Source organism: Erpetoichthys calabaricus, chromosome 2, assembly GCF_900747795.2.
Source record: "Erpetoichthys calabaricus chromosome 2, fErpCal1.3, whole genome shotgun sequence".
NCBI classification, from domain to species: Eukaryota; Metazoa; Chordata; class Cladistia; order Polypteriformes; family Polypteridae; genus Erpetoichthys; species Erpetoichthys calabaricus.
In genome coordinates this window covers 65,787,788-65,804,378 of record NC_041395.2, presented here as the reverse complement: position 1 = coordinate 65,804,378, position 16,591 = coordinate 65,787,788, and the positions used below count along the sequence as shown (strand labels likewise).

The window sequence follows — 16,591 nt, the reverse complement described above, 5'->3', positions numbered from 1 at the left end:
CATCATTTAAAGACATCACATTCATGATCAGTTAGCAATCATTTTTAAATGTCATGATTGGTAAAATATTTTAGCAGTTTAATTTGGTATTCATTATGTGCTTGCCATTTTGTAGACTTAAAGAATGTCCATATAAGCAGAATTATTAAATGCCAAAAGTATTTTCAATTTTTTTTAACAAATAAGCAAATACACCGTATTGTATTAATAATTTTTAAAGAACATACTGTATACTGTATAGAAGAAATAAAGTATAAATGAGAATAATAAAAATAATAATTTGAATTAATTCTTAACCTACAGAACCAGCTATATATGACCTTACCATAACAGTACAGGAGAGTGTTTTTCTGTATAAATATTTTATTACTTTTTGTAGACGTTTTCTGTCTTTAACAGATTTAAAATAATGGTATAGTTCAAACCCTGAAGATTTTTTTAATTAACTGCTTTTTTTGTACTGGATAGAAGGCAGTGGTCATAATTGAAGATTTCCTTCACGCTAATTAACATTTGCTTTATTTTTCACCTACAGGTCACCCTATAACCCTATTCTGAATGTAGCGTTTGACAGGGTCATAGCTGTGCATGAAGAAGATAAGACATGTGTGTACAAGATGCCTCAATGTGATGTTGACCTACCAGCTGCTTATGACAAGTATGTAAAGTACTTTGAAGTTGAACGTACTGTTCTTTGGAACTTATTTGCATTTTTTTAATGTTATTGAAAAAATTTTAGTAGTGTAAATGCCCATATGTTTGGTATATAATTCTACAATAGTATTGCTTCCTAATTTCTTTTTCTGACTAATAGCTTTGGCCATTCACTATTCTACTTATGCATAGTTAACAATGAGGCATTTTTGTTACAGGACTGATATCATATGATGTCTGCATAAAATATGTCTGTTTTGTTGTGATCCCAATCTGATATTACAGTATATGTAAATATTATAAAATGTCATCAGTATGAATACAGATGAAATCAAAGTAAATAATCTGTTGTATTCAGATGTTCTTATGTCAATTAGGTCATTGGCCAATATATACAGTAATTTTCTCTCTTAAAGGAACCTCAGGCAACATGAAGTTCACGATAAATATCTTTACATTTATATCTCACTTGCTTTGTTCATCTTAGCCACTTTGTCCAGATGTTGTTCAGGAAAAGCATGCCAACTCCCCTGCCATAAAACCTGTATTTCCCTCCAGTCCATCTAAGCTTTCTCACACTTTTATCTTTCGGTCTTTTTGTCTCAGTTAGCACACACCTTATTTTCCTTCATGCTTCCCATGTTCCTTGTACTTACTTCATCTCCTCTGACATCATACTATAATCAACAAAGCATTCATTAGTAGAGGGCCACCATGTATTGGTTGATCTGAGTGTGGTGCAAGAAGGTTGCTTAGTTTGTTGTGATTTATAGTGCTGTAGACTATACTGTAGCTACTCTTTATGCTGCTACATATGAATGGATTGCGTGAAACTAGATAGGTTTCTTGACATCATATTCCTTTATTCTGCTATGTGCAACATCAAGTGGTAATTCTTTGCTATCATCCTGTCCTGGGACAAAAAAATCAATAATTCCTTGTACGATATACAAATATTAAAGCCATAGCAATATAGAATATTTTATTTTAAATGTTTAAGGGCTTGTGCCTAATTTAGCTCTGTTTGAATTACTGTGTATGAGTGCCACTGCAATGGACTGGTGCCTCATTCAGGATGGATTCCTGACTTGTATCTGATGCTGTTGTGACAGTCCTCATCTCTCTAAAAGCCAAAATTTGGATTAAGCAGACCTAGAAAATTGATTGATTTTATTGAGAATATTGAACGCTGCAATAACCATTTTACAAAATACTTAATGAATATACAGTTTCTTAGAATAATACCAAGCAGAATGCCTTGTAATATTTTAAATCTGTCTTTTTTTAACAGTAGAACAGTTTTGTCAAGAGCAGGCCTTTCAGCCCATCAAAATTGTCCATTCTATTCATCTTTTTCCAAAATGACATCAACTTGGGTTTTGGACTTTCCTAAAGTAATAATCCTAACCACACTACTTAGACATTTGTTCAATGTGTCTGTAATTATCTGTATGATGAAAACCTTTAAAAGTTTGTGTAAAATTAACAAGCTTCCATTTGTGTTCCCATGTTCTTGTTGAAGAATTTATTTTTATTAACAGCCAAGATCCACTGTACTAATTCCTTTCATAACTGTAAACAATTCACACATGTCAAAACTTAATCGCAATTTGATTAAACTTCCATCTTTCCTCATAATTCATCATAACTCATGCAGTCCTGAAAGCAATCTAGTTAGCCTTTTCTGTAGTTTCTCTGTCGTTGTATACTTTTTACACTATGAAGGCAAAACCTTCATACAATATTTCAGTTAAGATTTCACAAATGCATTATATACCACAAGCTTATCCACTCTTGACTTGTGATGGATAGGGCTGTATAACCTAACATCCTGTTAACTTTTTTTAATTGATTCTATACAATGTTGGGACACAGAAAGTAAAGAGTCCACTGTGACTCCTAAGTCCTACTCATAAGGTATAAATTCAAGTTTTGAACCTTATTCAAATCTAACATTCTAACTTCTTACGTGTAATACTTTATATTAAATTTCATCTGCTACAACATTTTCCCCAAATGTACATTCTCTCCAAGTCCCTCCATAATGATTCAGAATCTTCTACATTATCCACTAATTCATTTAGTTTATAATCATCTGGACACTTAGACAGCATATATTCTTATCAAGATAATTTATGTAATTTAAAGGGAGTCACAGGCCCAGCACTTGTTCCTGAAGGACACCTCCTTATTCAGAAGCAATACCTTGCACAATAACCATTTGCTTTCTATATGTAATAGTGAAAGGCGATTTGTGAATGATTTGTTCTTTCTGAACAACTCTTTTCAGTGAATCATGCGACTCGATTAAGTAGAACACAACAGGATTGCTAAAGCACATGCAGGATACCGTCTGCCTCTTTCATTTAGCTGTGTAAAGCGCATGTGAATGTACCACCCATCTGATTATTGATTCTTTCTAGTCAGAGCTAAATCATCATCGGCAAATGAGAACTCCGTCATTGATCATTCTCTCGTTCATCATATACTGTAAGTACAATACAGTAACAACACATCTATATTTAAGTGTTTTTTTTATGTACCAATTGTTGTTGGAATTATTTTAAATAGAATAAATAAGCATAAATTAGACTAATATGTTTGTATCCCTTAGTAAATTCAACAAATCAGTCAGACAAAGCTGAACATTATAAATATATTACTACAATTTCTAACAATTATTTACTTTCACTTTATTTTATAGGTTGCAGAATTCACAGAGGATATATTATTCACTGAATCTTTCAAGATTTAGCTGTATCATTAGATAAGAACAAGTCATACAATTCTTATTAATTTGACTCACATATGAGTCACATTATTCTCATTTATCTGACTTCTGAAACTTAACCCACACAAGAGTTTAACAATTCCCGTTCATCCAGTTCATGAACTGAATCATTACCTGAGAATGAGGTGCACATCTCTCATTTACTTGTATTTCTGTAAAGTAATATCTTATTTTAATTATGCTTCTTAAATGAGGTATCATACTTTGTGTTCTGAAACAGGACAATGTCAAATAAATTATTATATACATAAAAGAATGCACAAATTATTAAATTATATATTTGTAATGTATTCAGGGCAAATACTCCCTGACTTCACATATGCACCAGTCTCTAACCCAGAGGCCTCCAACTCCAGTCCTAGAGCGCTACTGTGTCTACAGGGTTTCATTCTAGCCCTTTTCTTATTTAGTGACCAGTTTTGCTGCTATTTAACGTCTTTAGCCATTATTTTAATTGGATTGCTATTTTAGACCCAGACCCAGCAATTGCTTCTTTTTTCCTTAAGTAACAGCCAAACAGTAATGAGATACAAAATGAACCATCACATGACAAGCATATAATATCTGAAAATAAAGAAATGTGAAGGACTCGTTAATATTGAACTGTTCAGGTCCACAAAACTTTTTGACAGTGTTCTAAAATAAAAAGAAAATCAACAGTTTTGGAAATGTCTGCAGTGCCAGAATGAGAGCACCGACAAGCCATGGAATTAAATAATGGATTTAATTAACATCAAGAATTGGCTTCTATTTAAGAAACTGGTGGAGTCTAAGGCCTTGAGTTAACTGGTCATCTGTTGGCTCTCATTAAAGGAAAAAATGAAGCAATTCAGAAAATTAAATCTTAAAAAACAAATGAATTAAAATAAAGGGAAAAGAAATCAATTAGAAGCAAAAACTTGTCACTAATTAAGAAAATGGTTAGAATGAAAATCTGTATCCACAGCAGCTCTCCAGGACTGAATTGGAGACTCCTGCTCTAATTCTATAAATGACTCAAATGAATTGATTCACTTAAAATTGGTATTGAAAGAATTTAATCGGTAAAGTGAATAGAAATGCCCAACACTAATGTTTAATCCAATTTTACTCTCATCTACAGGCTGCACCTTGAATTCCCAGTTCTTTTAGTCTGGTCAGTGGCCTTTAAAAATAAATTGTATCATGTGCACCTCCCTGGCCATATGCTTTTGTTTCCTTCCTGTTAGAATTCCAGAATATTAATGAAACACGATCTCCTCATTTAATCTATGCTGTCCACTCACTAATAAACCTGTTGTTGCCATGTGATGCTCAATCTTTTCCTTAAGAATCTTTTCCATTAATTTACCCATGATAAAAAAATAAAAAAAAATGATTATAAAAATACCAAATAATGGTAAAAAAACCAAGAAAATTAGTCTTATCAGCCTATTCTGTTGTCTGACATTACACGCCAGCAATATCATTGTGGATGCAACTTTCTTTTACCCGATTATCCCACCTGAATGAGGCTTATAGCTGTAATGCTATTGACTGATAACTTTACATGGTGGGTGACTGATGAGTGAAAATGATATAAATCAATGTGCACACTGGGAAACTAAAGCCCTAGCCTGTTCAGACTAGAGTCGCTAAACCAGGCCAATGCAGTATCAAGCACCATCATATTTTCCCAGCATACAGCTTTGACCCCAAGAGTGGGGCAGTTCTATCCAAAGAGGAAAAGACAACCATAAGGGAAAATGATCAGGTGCTTATTATATCAGACTAAGTGGACAAACTATGCACCAAATAAATAACATGAGGTCAAAACTGATTATTTAGATTTCAACTCGATTTAGATGAGTAATGCAGCTAGTGTACTCATTAACTTTCTTAAACACTCTAAAATGTTATCTGGTCCTTGAAATTTGTTTTTAGCCTTTCTGAACTAAGCAGCACTTCTCACTCTGCAGTTTCCAGCACACTTCATACCTCCTTGATATCCTAACTAGTTGGATATCATTGACCTCTTCACAATAATAAAATATAAAGTTATAGCATTTGCTATTTTGTTATCAATATGTCTTAGTTCACCCTTACGAGTTCTGATGTACTTGACCACATCCTTGACCTTTCTTTTACTATTAAAATATTTTGAGTATATCTTAGGACCATCATTCACCTTTCCGTAATATCTCTCTTTAAATTCCTTTTGCATTCTTTATATCCTTTTTAACTGTTGCTCTCAAGTTCTCTCTTAAGCTCCATGGCAGCAGTGGAGTAAAATTGTCTTGTATAACTTATACAAATGTTGTTTGTTTGCAGCTTCTTTTTCAGCTCCTTATTTCTTCACTTTCCAGTTTATTTAAATACTAATTGCTATTAAAGATAGGGTTGTACTTGTTCCGCATTATACATAAACACTTTTAAGTCCTGCTCCATTGATCATCAAAACGATTCCCCACTTAAAACCTTATCCCATTTTACCTTTTTTAGATTTTGCCCCATCTGCTCAAAATTTTCACCATTAAAGTTAAACATAACAGTTTTAGTTTTTGAATATGTGTTCTGTTAAAACACTGTGAATTATATTATGGCCAGTAGATAACTTCAACTAATGATTCAATCACATCTACTCCTGGAATTCTATCCTGATTATTATAAAATACCGAATCTAAACAGTCTTCTCCTCACTGGTTGTTGTTTTAACTGATATATGAATCCTGCACTTGTGCTTTGCTATTTGTAAGGCTAATCTGATTAACATTTAGATCATTGTCCCCCAGACTGTAATAGACCCCTCTAACTTGCTTATTTAACATTAATAAAAATAAGCTTATTGAAATAATTATCTGCTCTATAACATCTATAACACATTCCCAATGTCAAACCCCCCCCATCCCTGATACTTTGAATTGAATTCAGTTGAATTCAGTTGAATCCAAACATCCTCACTGAGATGTGGCTCTTCATCTAATTAAACAAGAAACACATTCAAATTCCCTTGTATATAAATGAGGACTCTCCACTTTGTTGTTTTTTAAAAAATGTGTAATCATCAAAGTTAGACTTTATTCCCATCCCTCATATTAAGCCACATTTCTTTTACTGCAATGATATCATTATTATCCGCATACTGTATAATTCTAACTAATTAGCGTTATTCTTGATACTTGTAACATTAAGGCAGCCAGTGTTTAATGTGCTGCTCATTTTAACAGTGGACTAGAAATGTAAGTTTTCATTTATATATGTGTTGTACCACTGTCCTTTCCTTTATATAAATGTATACACTTAACCTGTCCTGCATTCCCTAACTTAAACAATCCTTTACTAACCTACTGATGCTACTGATATAGCATAGCACTCTGCTCTAGTTCATTCTGAAATTATTTCTGTCTTGTTGTAGAAATTTCATGAAGTAAATTTCTTGTCAAATAAGCTTCCATCTGCCAATGCTGAGTGACTTTTTATATATTTAAAATAATTTTTTGTGTGCAAAAGTAGATTTCGTTCAACATCATTACAGTCATTTTTGACTAGACAACTGATTATAGTACATCATATTTCAATTACCAGTTACAATAATTCATTTTCACCATTAACATCTCTCTTTTCCTTTTTGCACTAAGCGCCCATAAACCGTAATGATTGTATACCAATTATGTTCAGTATATTTTGTCGTAATTGGTACAGTAAACCTTTCAAAATGAATTACTGAGTGTCACTCATATGATTTATATGATTAGGTTTATTCCCAAGACTGCACTACGTATCACTTGTTCTCTGAAAACCCGAGAGACTGATACATAGTTACACCAGAAGCAACATGATTTCATGGATGGATATCTTGATTTTTAACAATTTGCCTCACATTAAATGCTGATGTATTTGAGTTCCCCAATACATTCAACAAATATTTCCTAGCCCTTAGTGTCTATGATCCATTAATAATGTGTAACAAATTTCATGGTTGTCTGTTCAGTGACTCATTTGTTTCTGCTTTTCAAATACAGTGGTACAAAATAACATTTATATTCATTATGTATGCATTGGAAACAGTACTGTCAAAAACCTATTTTATATTTTTTCATGTAGTATTTAAATAATTGTATACAGCATTTTATGATTGATTTGTATGTAGACATTCCTCATTTGCAAGCAAAATGCATCCTCACTTTTATGACTTAAAGTATTGGGAAGACTAAGAGCACATCTAACAGATCTACCTGACGGTGTCACAAGCCAATATCACAATTAGCCCTCCATTCCATTATCTGACTATATAAGACAAATAAAAGATGACTGGAAAAGCTACTGAAGTTTACATAAAAGTAGAGTAAAAATTCTCATTTTAGTTTTTACAGCAAAAGAGCTACTAATCATAGTATGCACTTTAATGAAAGTCATATAAAATGTGCTCAGTTTCGTCAGGACATTTTCTTTTATAACTTGCATCAACACCTACCTTTCTTCCTTCCACATTCCTAAATAAAAATCTTAGATTATAATCAAACACAGTAACTCCTGAGACATCAGTGTGTATAAGCCTTTACCTAAGTTTTTAAATCTAAATAGACCCAGCAAATTAATTTGTGAATAAGTGAATTCCCTCTAAATTCCTGACATAAATAACCCAATAATGTCCCAGGATTCTTTGAGAGGTGGCTTATGTCTAGAATCCTGTCATCCATATATTACAGCAAGTGATGTTTGGCAGATATTTGGATTTGCTAAATAATTTCCTTAAAATGAAAATGTCCTGAAACTACTTGCGTCTTACATCGTGACTGAAGAAGGGGCCTGAGTTGCCTCGAAAGCCTGCATATTGTAATTTTTTTAGTTAGGCAATAAAAGGTATCATTTTACTTGACTTGTCACTTCATTCATAATGGATACGACAGTACAACACCCTAGTACTAAAGGGTTACAGGAAAAGAAGAACTAGACAACAAAGAGGAATATGAAATTAAATTTGATAGTGGACAGGATGGATGTCAAATTATTTTAATTTATTTTTTATTTTATTACCCTTGTTCCAAAAACCTCCCTCTGTGTTTTAGTATTTTGAAAGCTATTTAGAAATGAATCACTTCTGATTGCTGAAAGAGCCTTTGCTTTTTCACAGATTTAATCAGCCACAGCACAGGTCTCAAGTGTCACCTAGTGGTTACGATTTATACTGACTATGAATTACAGATGACACATGTTTCTTTTCATTTAGGCAGCCACTCTATTTACATTCTCTAATATGCTTTTATTATGTTTCTTGGTGATATACATAGACACTGTATAGTACATTGTACATTTGCAATGCAAATCCTCATTGAGTTTTCGTCACAACACTTCTTATCATCTACGTTACACAACATTTAATAGCCCACCCAGAGTAAGAGAGCCTTTAGAGATTCCTCACTTGTGTGCTTTGATGTTTAATACTACTGGAAATAAAAGAGTTCAGTAAATTTCACAACACCTTATATATGACAGGATCAGCATCAAAAGGATTTGAGGAGCTCTTTGGAGAGATACTATTGATTCTTGTAGCGTTTTGTCCCTTTAGATACAGTGACAATCAATTTCTCAGAAAAAAATCTTAATTCCTTACCTAATTTCTTATCATAAACTATGTTACTGACAATGTAAGCATTGTAATGTCCTTTACACTTTACCTATAAATATAATAGTTTGGAGATTTCTGCATCTAGACTATTTTAATTCCGCTGTGTTCTGTCGAATCCTTTATCTGAATTCAGCATCCATTAAGTAAAACACACATTAATAAACATTAAAACAAAGGGTTATTAAATATCCATCCATTATCCAACCCGCTATATCCTAACTACAGGGTCACAGGGGTCTGCTGGAGCCAATCCCAGCCAACACAGGGCGCAAGGCAGGAAACAAACCCCGGGCAGGGCGCCAGCCCACCACAGCGGGTTATTAAATAATAGGTTACAAAACAATTCAATTTTACACTTCTCATAATTCATTTACAGAACTTTCTTTTTTCAGTATGACATTAGGATGCTAGTGACTATCCCAGCTGCACTGGCCACAAGGCAATAAAAAAGGCCCAGTCTAATACAGAGTTCACTTCCTCACATTACACAAGTTTAGAGCTAACAAAAAGTTAATTTGTATATTTTTGGAATATGGGAGAAAGCCGGAATATCTGGAGAAAAATCATCCATAAACAGGGAGAAGATGTAAAGTCCAATCAATCAATGACCAGAGTGGCATTTAAACCAATCACTCTGGAGCTGTGAGGCTAACCACTACACCACCATGCCATAGTCTGCATTTACTCTCCCAATACTTATGAATAGTACTGTTTGTAACAGAAACTATTTCAATATATTTATGGCATTATGTAAATAATGCTTATTGATTTTTCAACCCAGAATATTTTAATGCAGTCTCACTGAGGACCAGAGTCTATCCTGACAGTATCAGGAGTGAAGTGGGATGCAGCCTGGACAGACTTCATCCTGTTGTAGGACACACTCACATATTCATTCAATCCTTGGGCAACTCACAAGTCAGCCTAATATCCATAGGAAAAGTTTATTGCTCAAAGGTTGATTTCTGATGGCTCATGGGACTTTAAAGAGATTCTGATTTATGTTTATATTAAATTTTTTATTTTATATGGTTTACTCCTTACTTACTTTCATTTTGTTCTAATACAATTAGACCATCTCTGCACATTTTTGGTCTGTTTGGGTTTGGTGATGACTCAAGGGCACCCTCTGTTATCCACAATGTAATTTGGAAAAAAATCCGATAACACTTGAAGTGTAGGCAATTTTAAGTTTCCACTGTGTTTGCGGTAAATTATCTCTACAGCTATCTTAATTAAGAACTGCATGTAACTGGATATGCTGAATATTTCACGTTTTATGCTGTGACTATTTGTTCTGTTTCGTAGAGTGCATGTTGTACTAAAGCTTCACTGATTCTTTGTAAGGGGTTTTATTTATTTCATTTATATTTTTCATTTTATTATATACTGTATTCTGTTACCTGTCTGTACTTTTTTATTTAGGTGGGAAGCTTGCGTAGGATTTCCTGAGAACTACAATTACTCTTCCCAACAATTAGTTTATCACCAACACATCACTGTGGATTTTCACTCACATTTTCTACAACTGAAGGTAAATATTTAACTTTGAAAGACATGTTATAGTAGTGATTTTTTGGTCTCTTGCTTTATTGATAATTTAGAATTTAAGATTTTTTATTGTGACAAAATTATGTACAGTATATACAAGTGCACACATACATACATACAAGCATGTAAACATACAAGTGTAACATATACAATCTAAAAGCTCATATTATACAATAGTACAAATTGATAACAATAACTTAACTGTGTTTTTTCCCCTAAAACAAATTAAATATTTAGAAAAATAATAATTTTGTGATTACAGATTTTCATTTTTTAATACAGTTATTAAATTAGATGGAATTCAGTTTATTCTTCTATTGCTCCCTTCTGCGAGTGCATGCTGAGAGCCCTTTTTATTTGCAAATATTATACACTAACAGTAAAGCACTAAACCTCATTTATTTACATATACAAACACATTTTTAGCATTCTTCTTTCCTCCACTCTGTGACACTCATTCGTCTGATTATTCTCATCTCTGTTCTTTCCACCTTTGCTTCAGGTTTCACCCTAATCTCTCTCCCATGAATCATACTACTTCTAACACAGCTTCTCATAAATGTTCCACTTCAATACCAGACAGCCTCCTTTAGATTGGGTTGCAGCTCCATGTGTCTCTCACCCTAGTGATCACTGCACTGCCCACACGTCTGTCTGTCCAATTTTCCCATCATACTCCCAATATTCCAAGTTACAATTCATACATTCAGTCTCACCTCCTACTCACTACCTCACCTTCATCTCCCCTGCCTTCAAACAGCCATCACCACCATGCATTAGGCCTAGGACTATCATAACTTGTGCCCCCCTGCTTTGTATTTAATGTAGGCAGATGGGGGATGCACATAAGATACTATGGTCTATACCTTGACCATACTTTATACCTCTGCTCATTGTATATGGAAGTATAGGAGTATAGATTTTTAAGGCCAGATGCCCTTCATGTTGCTAAATTCATCCATCCATCCATCCATTTTCCAACCCGCTGAATCCAAACACAGGGACACGGGGGTCTGCTGGAGCCAATCCCAGCCAACACAGGGCACAAGGCAGGGAACCCATCCTGGGCAGGGTGCCAACCCACCGCAGGACACACACAAACACACCCACACACCAACCACACACTAGGGCCAATTTAGAATCACCAATCCACCTAACCTGCATGTCTTTGGACCGTGGGAGGAAACCGGAGCGCCCGGAGGAAACCCACGCAGACACGGGGAGAACATGCAAACTCCACGCAGGGAGGACCCGGGAAGTGAACCCGGGTCTCCTAACTGCGAGGCAGCAGCGCTACCACTGCGCCACCGTGCCGCCTGCTAAATTCATTTTATCACATTTTCCAACATGTAAGGTGATCGGTGGCCTTATCATAACTGTATGTTATGGGACAATGGAAAACTTCTGCTTAATGAATTCTACTTTCTAGTGATTAGAGTGCAAAAACAGTGAGAAAACCCAATGTCATTCATGCAGATTCATGTTGGTAGTTTAATGGTGAGGGATGTGTTTTTATTACATTAGTATAACAGGAAATATGAATATCATAGGAGAGAATTAATGGTTAGGTCACAAAATCAGGAAACGTCTAAAATGGTTTCAGTTATTTGACAGTGAATTGAGTTTAATGCAGTGGCCTCCTTAGTTGCCAGATTTCAGTCCAAGACACCACCTGTGGAATGAGGTGGAACAAGCTATTTGGAGTAGAAACCTGTGTTCAGTCTGTTTGCAGCAACATTGGGATAGACTGAAAGGACAGGATCCCCCTTGCCAAAATTTGTTGCCCAAATCAGGCTATTTAGATTGTTAAGAAAGAGGAAGACTTACTGTTAGGTTGGTGTACCTAATATAGTAGCTACTAGTGTTGATTGGCAAACTTCACCAATGTTTTTTGCAGTGAATTTGCCAAGTTTGTCGGTGAGCTTTTTCACTGAATTCTTTCCTGAAAATTCACAGTGTGGCTGGCTTAGACAAACTTTTAATTCCCAACACACCAAGTAGTCACTTGAGAAAAGATAAGTACCTGAGGACTGGAAAGTTACAAATGTGACTTAAGTCGTCAGGAAGGAAGACAAAACGGATCCTGGTAATTACATACCAATAAGTCTTACTTCTATGCCCTGAAAATTATGGAAACTATAATCTCTATATATATAAAATCCAATGTCTGTCTGTAACTCTGTCCACTTTTCACAAGAGAACTATCCATCCATCCATCCATTTTCCAACCCGCTGAATCCGAACACAGGGTCACAGGGGTCTGCTGGAGCCAATCCCAGCCAACACAGGGCACAAGGCAGGAAACAATCCTGGGCAGGGTGCCAACCCACCGCAGGACACACACAAACACACCCACTCACCAAGCACACAGTAGGGCCAATTTAGAAATGCCAATCCACCTAACCTGCATGTCTTTGGACTGTGGGAGGAAACCGGAGCGCCCGGAGGAAACCCATGCAGACACGGGGAGAACATACAAACTCCACACAGCGAGGACCCAGGAAGCGAACCCAGGTCCCCAGGTCTCCCAACTGCACGGCAGCAGCGCTACCCACTGCGCCACCGTGCCTCCCGCTATGAGATATCTTTTTGTTTATTTATTTTTAAAGTTTGTCCTGTTTCACTACACACAGGCAGAGCCACAGGGGACGGCTATTAAGAAATAAATTACCTATGTGAAAATAACATACTTAATAACTGCATGGATTTATGAGAGGAAAATTTTGCCAAACCATTCTAGATTTTTTTAAGCGGCAACTGCAGTAGTTGAAAAAAAGCAAAGCATATAACATAATTTACTCTAATTCTAAAACTAAAAGCTTTAGGCCAGAGAGGTAACCTACAAAACCAAATCTCAAATTGGTTAACCAGCAAAGAGAACAGATAAGAGCAGAATGCTCTGTATGGAATGAGGTCATCAGTGGAGTCCCTTGAGGGTCTGTCCTTGGATAGTTTTTTTTTTTTTACTTAAACTTATGAAACTTATAACTTATGAAATTTACAGATTATACTAAAATTGGAGGAATGGCAGACACTGAGGAGGTAGGAAAAACAATTCAGAAAGATTTAGACAAACTTCAGAACTGGGCAAACCCTTTGAAATTGTAGTTTAATGTAGAAAAAGGTACATCAGTTATAAATACAAGATGGGAGACACTGTCCTAAAGGAAGGAAAAGGATTTAAGGATCTATGTTGACACATTTTCAAAATCTAAGGAATGTGCGGAAGCAATTAAAAAGGCAAATAAAATGGTAGGTTATATTGTAAAAACTATTAAATATAAATCAAGGGATGTTATCTTATATATAAACGTTTACGTGTGGAAGTGTGTGAGTCTGTCTGTCCGGCCGTGAAATGCAAGGCTACAGCATGAAACTCAAACAGCCGGCATGGCGGCCCCAAGTTAACAAGTTGGAAGAAGAAAGAAGTACGAGGCTACAGCATGAAGCTGAAAGAAAGCGACTCCATCACCAAAGTGACACCACTGAGGAAAGACAAATGAGAGAGAAACTCAATTAGCTGCTGATAGACAAGGGGGGCGAGCACATCCACAAAATGAAACCACCAACTCTGCATTTCAATTTTTTTCTGACGATTTTAATATTTTTTATGAGCCCGGACTTTTTACAGTATGGGCTTACACAGCTAGTACTATATAATGCACTAGTGAAACCTCATCTTAAGTATTGTGTGCAATTCTTGTTACTACTCTACAAGAAAGACATAGCAGCAGAGAACAACTAAGTGTCTCTCAGGACTTAAGGACACATTGTACTCTGACAGACTCCGAGAATTAAATGTGTTTAGTCTCGAGCAGAGGAAACTGTGTGGGAATTCTTTCATCATAATGTTGAATCACATACTTGAGGACACCTGTGGAAATTAAGGGGAATTGCATTTTTGACTGCAGCCAACTATGTAGCTGAAGCAGAAACCTTGACAAATTTTACGAAGTATCCAGATGAGGTACTGTGACAGCTTAGCTATTAGCTAAACAAATGCGCCTGATGGACTGAATGGTCTCCTCCCATTTGTTAAATTTCTTATATTCTTATGCCTTACAATGCCAGCATGATATTACAGAGCTATAGCTGCCATGTTGGATGAGGGTGTCACTATCCAATCTACTCTACCTGCCTAATTTGCATTGTGCATGGGCCGAACTCTCACACATGTGTACTGTAAAGTGTACTCCACCTCACACTTTTTGCCATTGCTCAATCTGCTTTGGTCATATGTGAATAATATATGCCATATACTTGCATGATTGATATTACTATCCAATCAGTACTCCAGCCAGATTTGCACCCGACATGTGTTAAAAAAAACAATTGCAGTATTTTCATTTGAGGAGTGCATTAGTTGACTATAATAAGCTTTTTATCAAAATACTTTGTTGTTCTGCACAGATTCATTGAATGTTGTGCCTTAACTGCTGGATTAAGCATGTTATGCTTCTTGCAATGCAGCACATGTTTTATAGTGACAGAGACATGTCCCTGAATATACAACACTGAACCCTTGCATCACAGGATTTGTTAGTTAGCTGTAGTGATAGGACCTCAGCAGATTCAGAGGGGGATAAAGGACTCGAGCATAAATTTTATCTCCACAAAGAATGGTGGTGCAGTGTATGTATAGCACCGCTGCCTCACAGCTCAGGTCACATTATTTGTCCGCAATATTTGGTCCAGCATAGTTGGCAGATGCTTTCCTAGCCCCCAGGAACAGTTAAAAGACCATTGCACCATTATAATCCACTCAATAACTAGTTCAGTTTCTCCTTCCCTATTGACTTTAATGCATTTCGGCAAGTTTGCCAAAATTCCCAAGCATTTCTGTGATTTCACCAAACTCGGGGCAAAATAAATTCAATGGGGTTCACTTATCTTTAGTAACTACCCAGTGTATGTTACGTTGTTATTGTTCTGAGGGTTAATTTGTCTTGAATCTCAATCTGAACTAGATCAACCTTAATTTAGGGTGTTATTTATCATACTTTTATAAAATAATTACTAATTTTGTGAAATAACAATCTCTTTTTAAATCAATAGACTTTTTAAATAAATTTGATTGAAAATTTTTATATTTTATGTATTTCTTTGCTTTGATTTGATTTTAGGAGGATCCACAAGTAGTCATTTATGCCTCTATTACTGTCACCTCTAGAAGTAAAGGACCCCCACCAAAAAAGAAAGACAACGAAACGCAGATGTCTACGAGCTGGCCTTTAACTCACATTTGGATAGTCACAAAGGTAACAGAAATGATTGCTGGGGTATAAATAAGAATTATTGCTCTTTTCACTTTGAATTGCAAGAATCATGCAGCAATATGTCAACTTAGTTAACAGTATGAAGCTTTGAAGAATCAAACTGGTTTTCTTGCATAGCATACCTATTATATAAAATAGAAGTTATGGCATAATAAGCCAGTAATATAACTGATTTTCAGAGAAATTAGAGATGAGTGTTAGCTAAAGACTGTTGAAGTAAATTCCAGTTCATATTTCATTGTTTTAACTATTACTTCATATGAATAGATTGCAAGGCCCTAGAGTTCTTCATGACATGTGCAACCATAATGCATTGTTCCTTGCTTATGATTATCAGAGTTTCCACTTTCTTGCACTAATTTATTAAAATTTCACAGTTTTTTGACTCCTAATTGATGTGTTTCACAGGTTTTCATATGGAAAGATTAAATCATGTTTATTTCACTATGAACTGCAGTTGTTCATTATGAGTACATTAGTTACCAATGTAGCAAGCATGAATTGTGTTTCCGTGGAGGATATGTATTGTATTCTTGTTTTTTGTGCTGGATATCTAAAACTATAATTTTAGCAGTTTGTATTTGTCACTTTTTCAAGTATACCATGTGTGTATATATATATATATATATATATATATACAGTATATATACACACAGTATATATACACATACAAAAACACACACACACACACACACACATATATATATATATATATATATATATATATATATA

The 16,591-nt window shown here is 35.2% G+C and overlaps 1 protein-coding gene across 1 annotated transcript in view; it reads left to right on the top strand.

Annotated features, from left to right (window-relative positions):
- The window catches only part of LOC114645277 (doublecortin domain-containing protein 1-like), a 559,771-nt gene that overhangs the window by 342,761 nt on the left and 200,419 nt on the right, over positions 1-16,591 (top strand). The window contains exons 13-15 of the mRNA XM_051922996.1: positions 536-658; positions 10,458-10,566; positions 15,707-15,841. Coding sequence (XP_051778956.1) covers positions 536-658; positions 10,458-10,566; positions 15,707-15,841 — 367 coding nt within the window. The remainder of the gene's footprint in view (positions 1-535; positions 659-10,457; positions 10,567-15,706; positions 15,842-16,591) is intronic.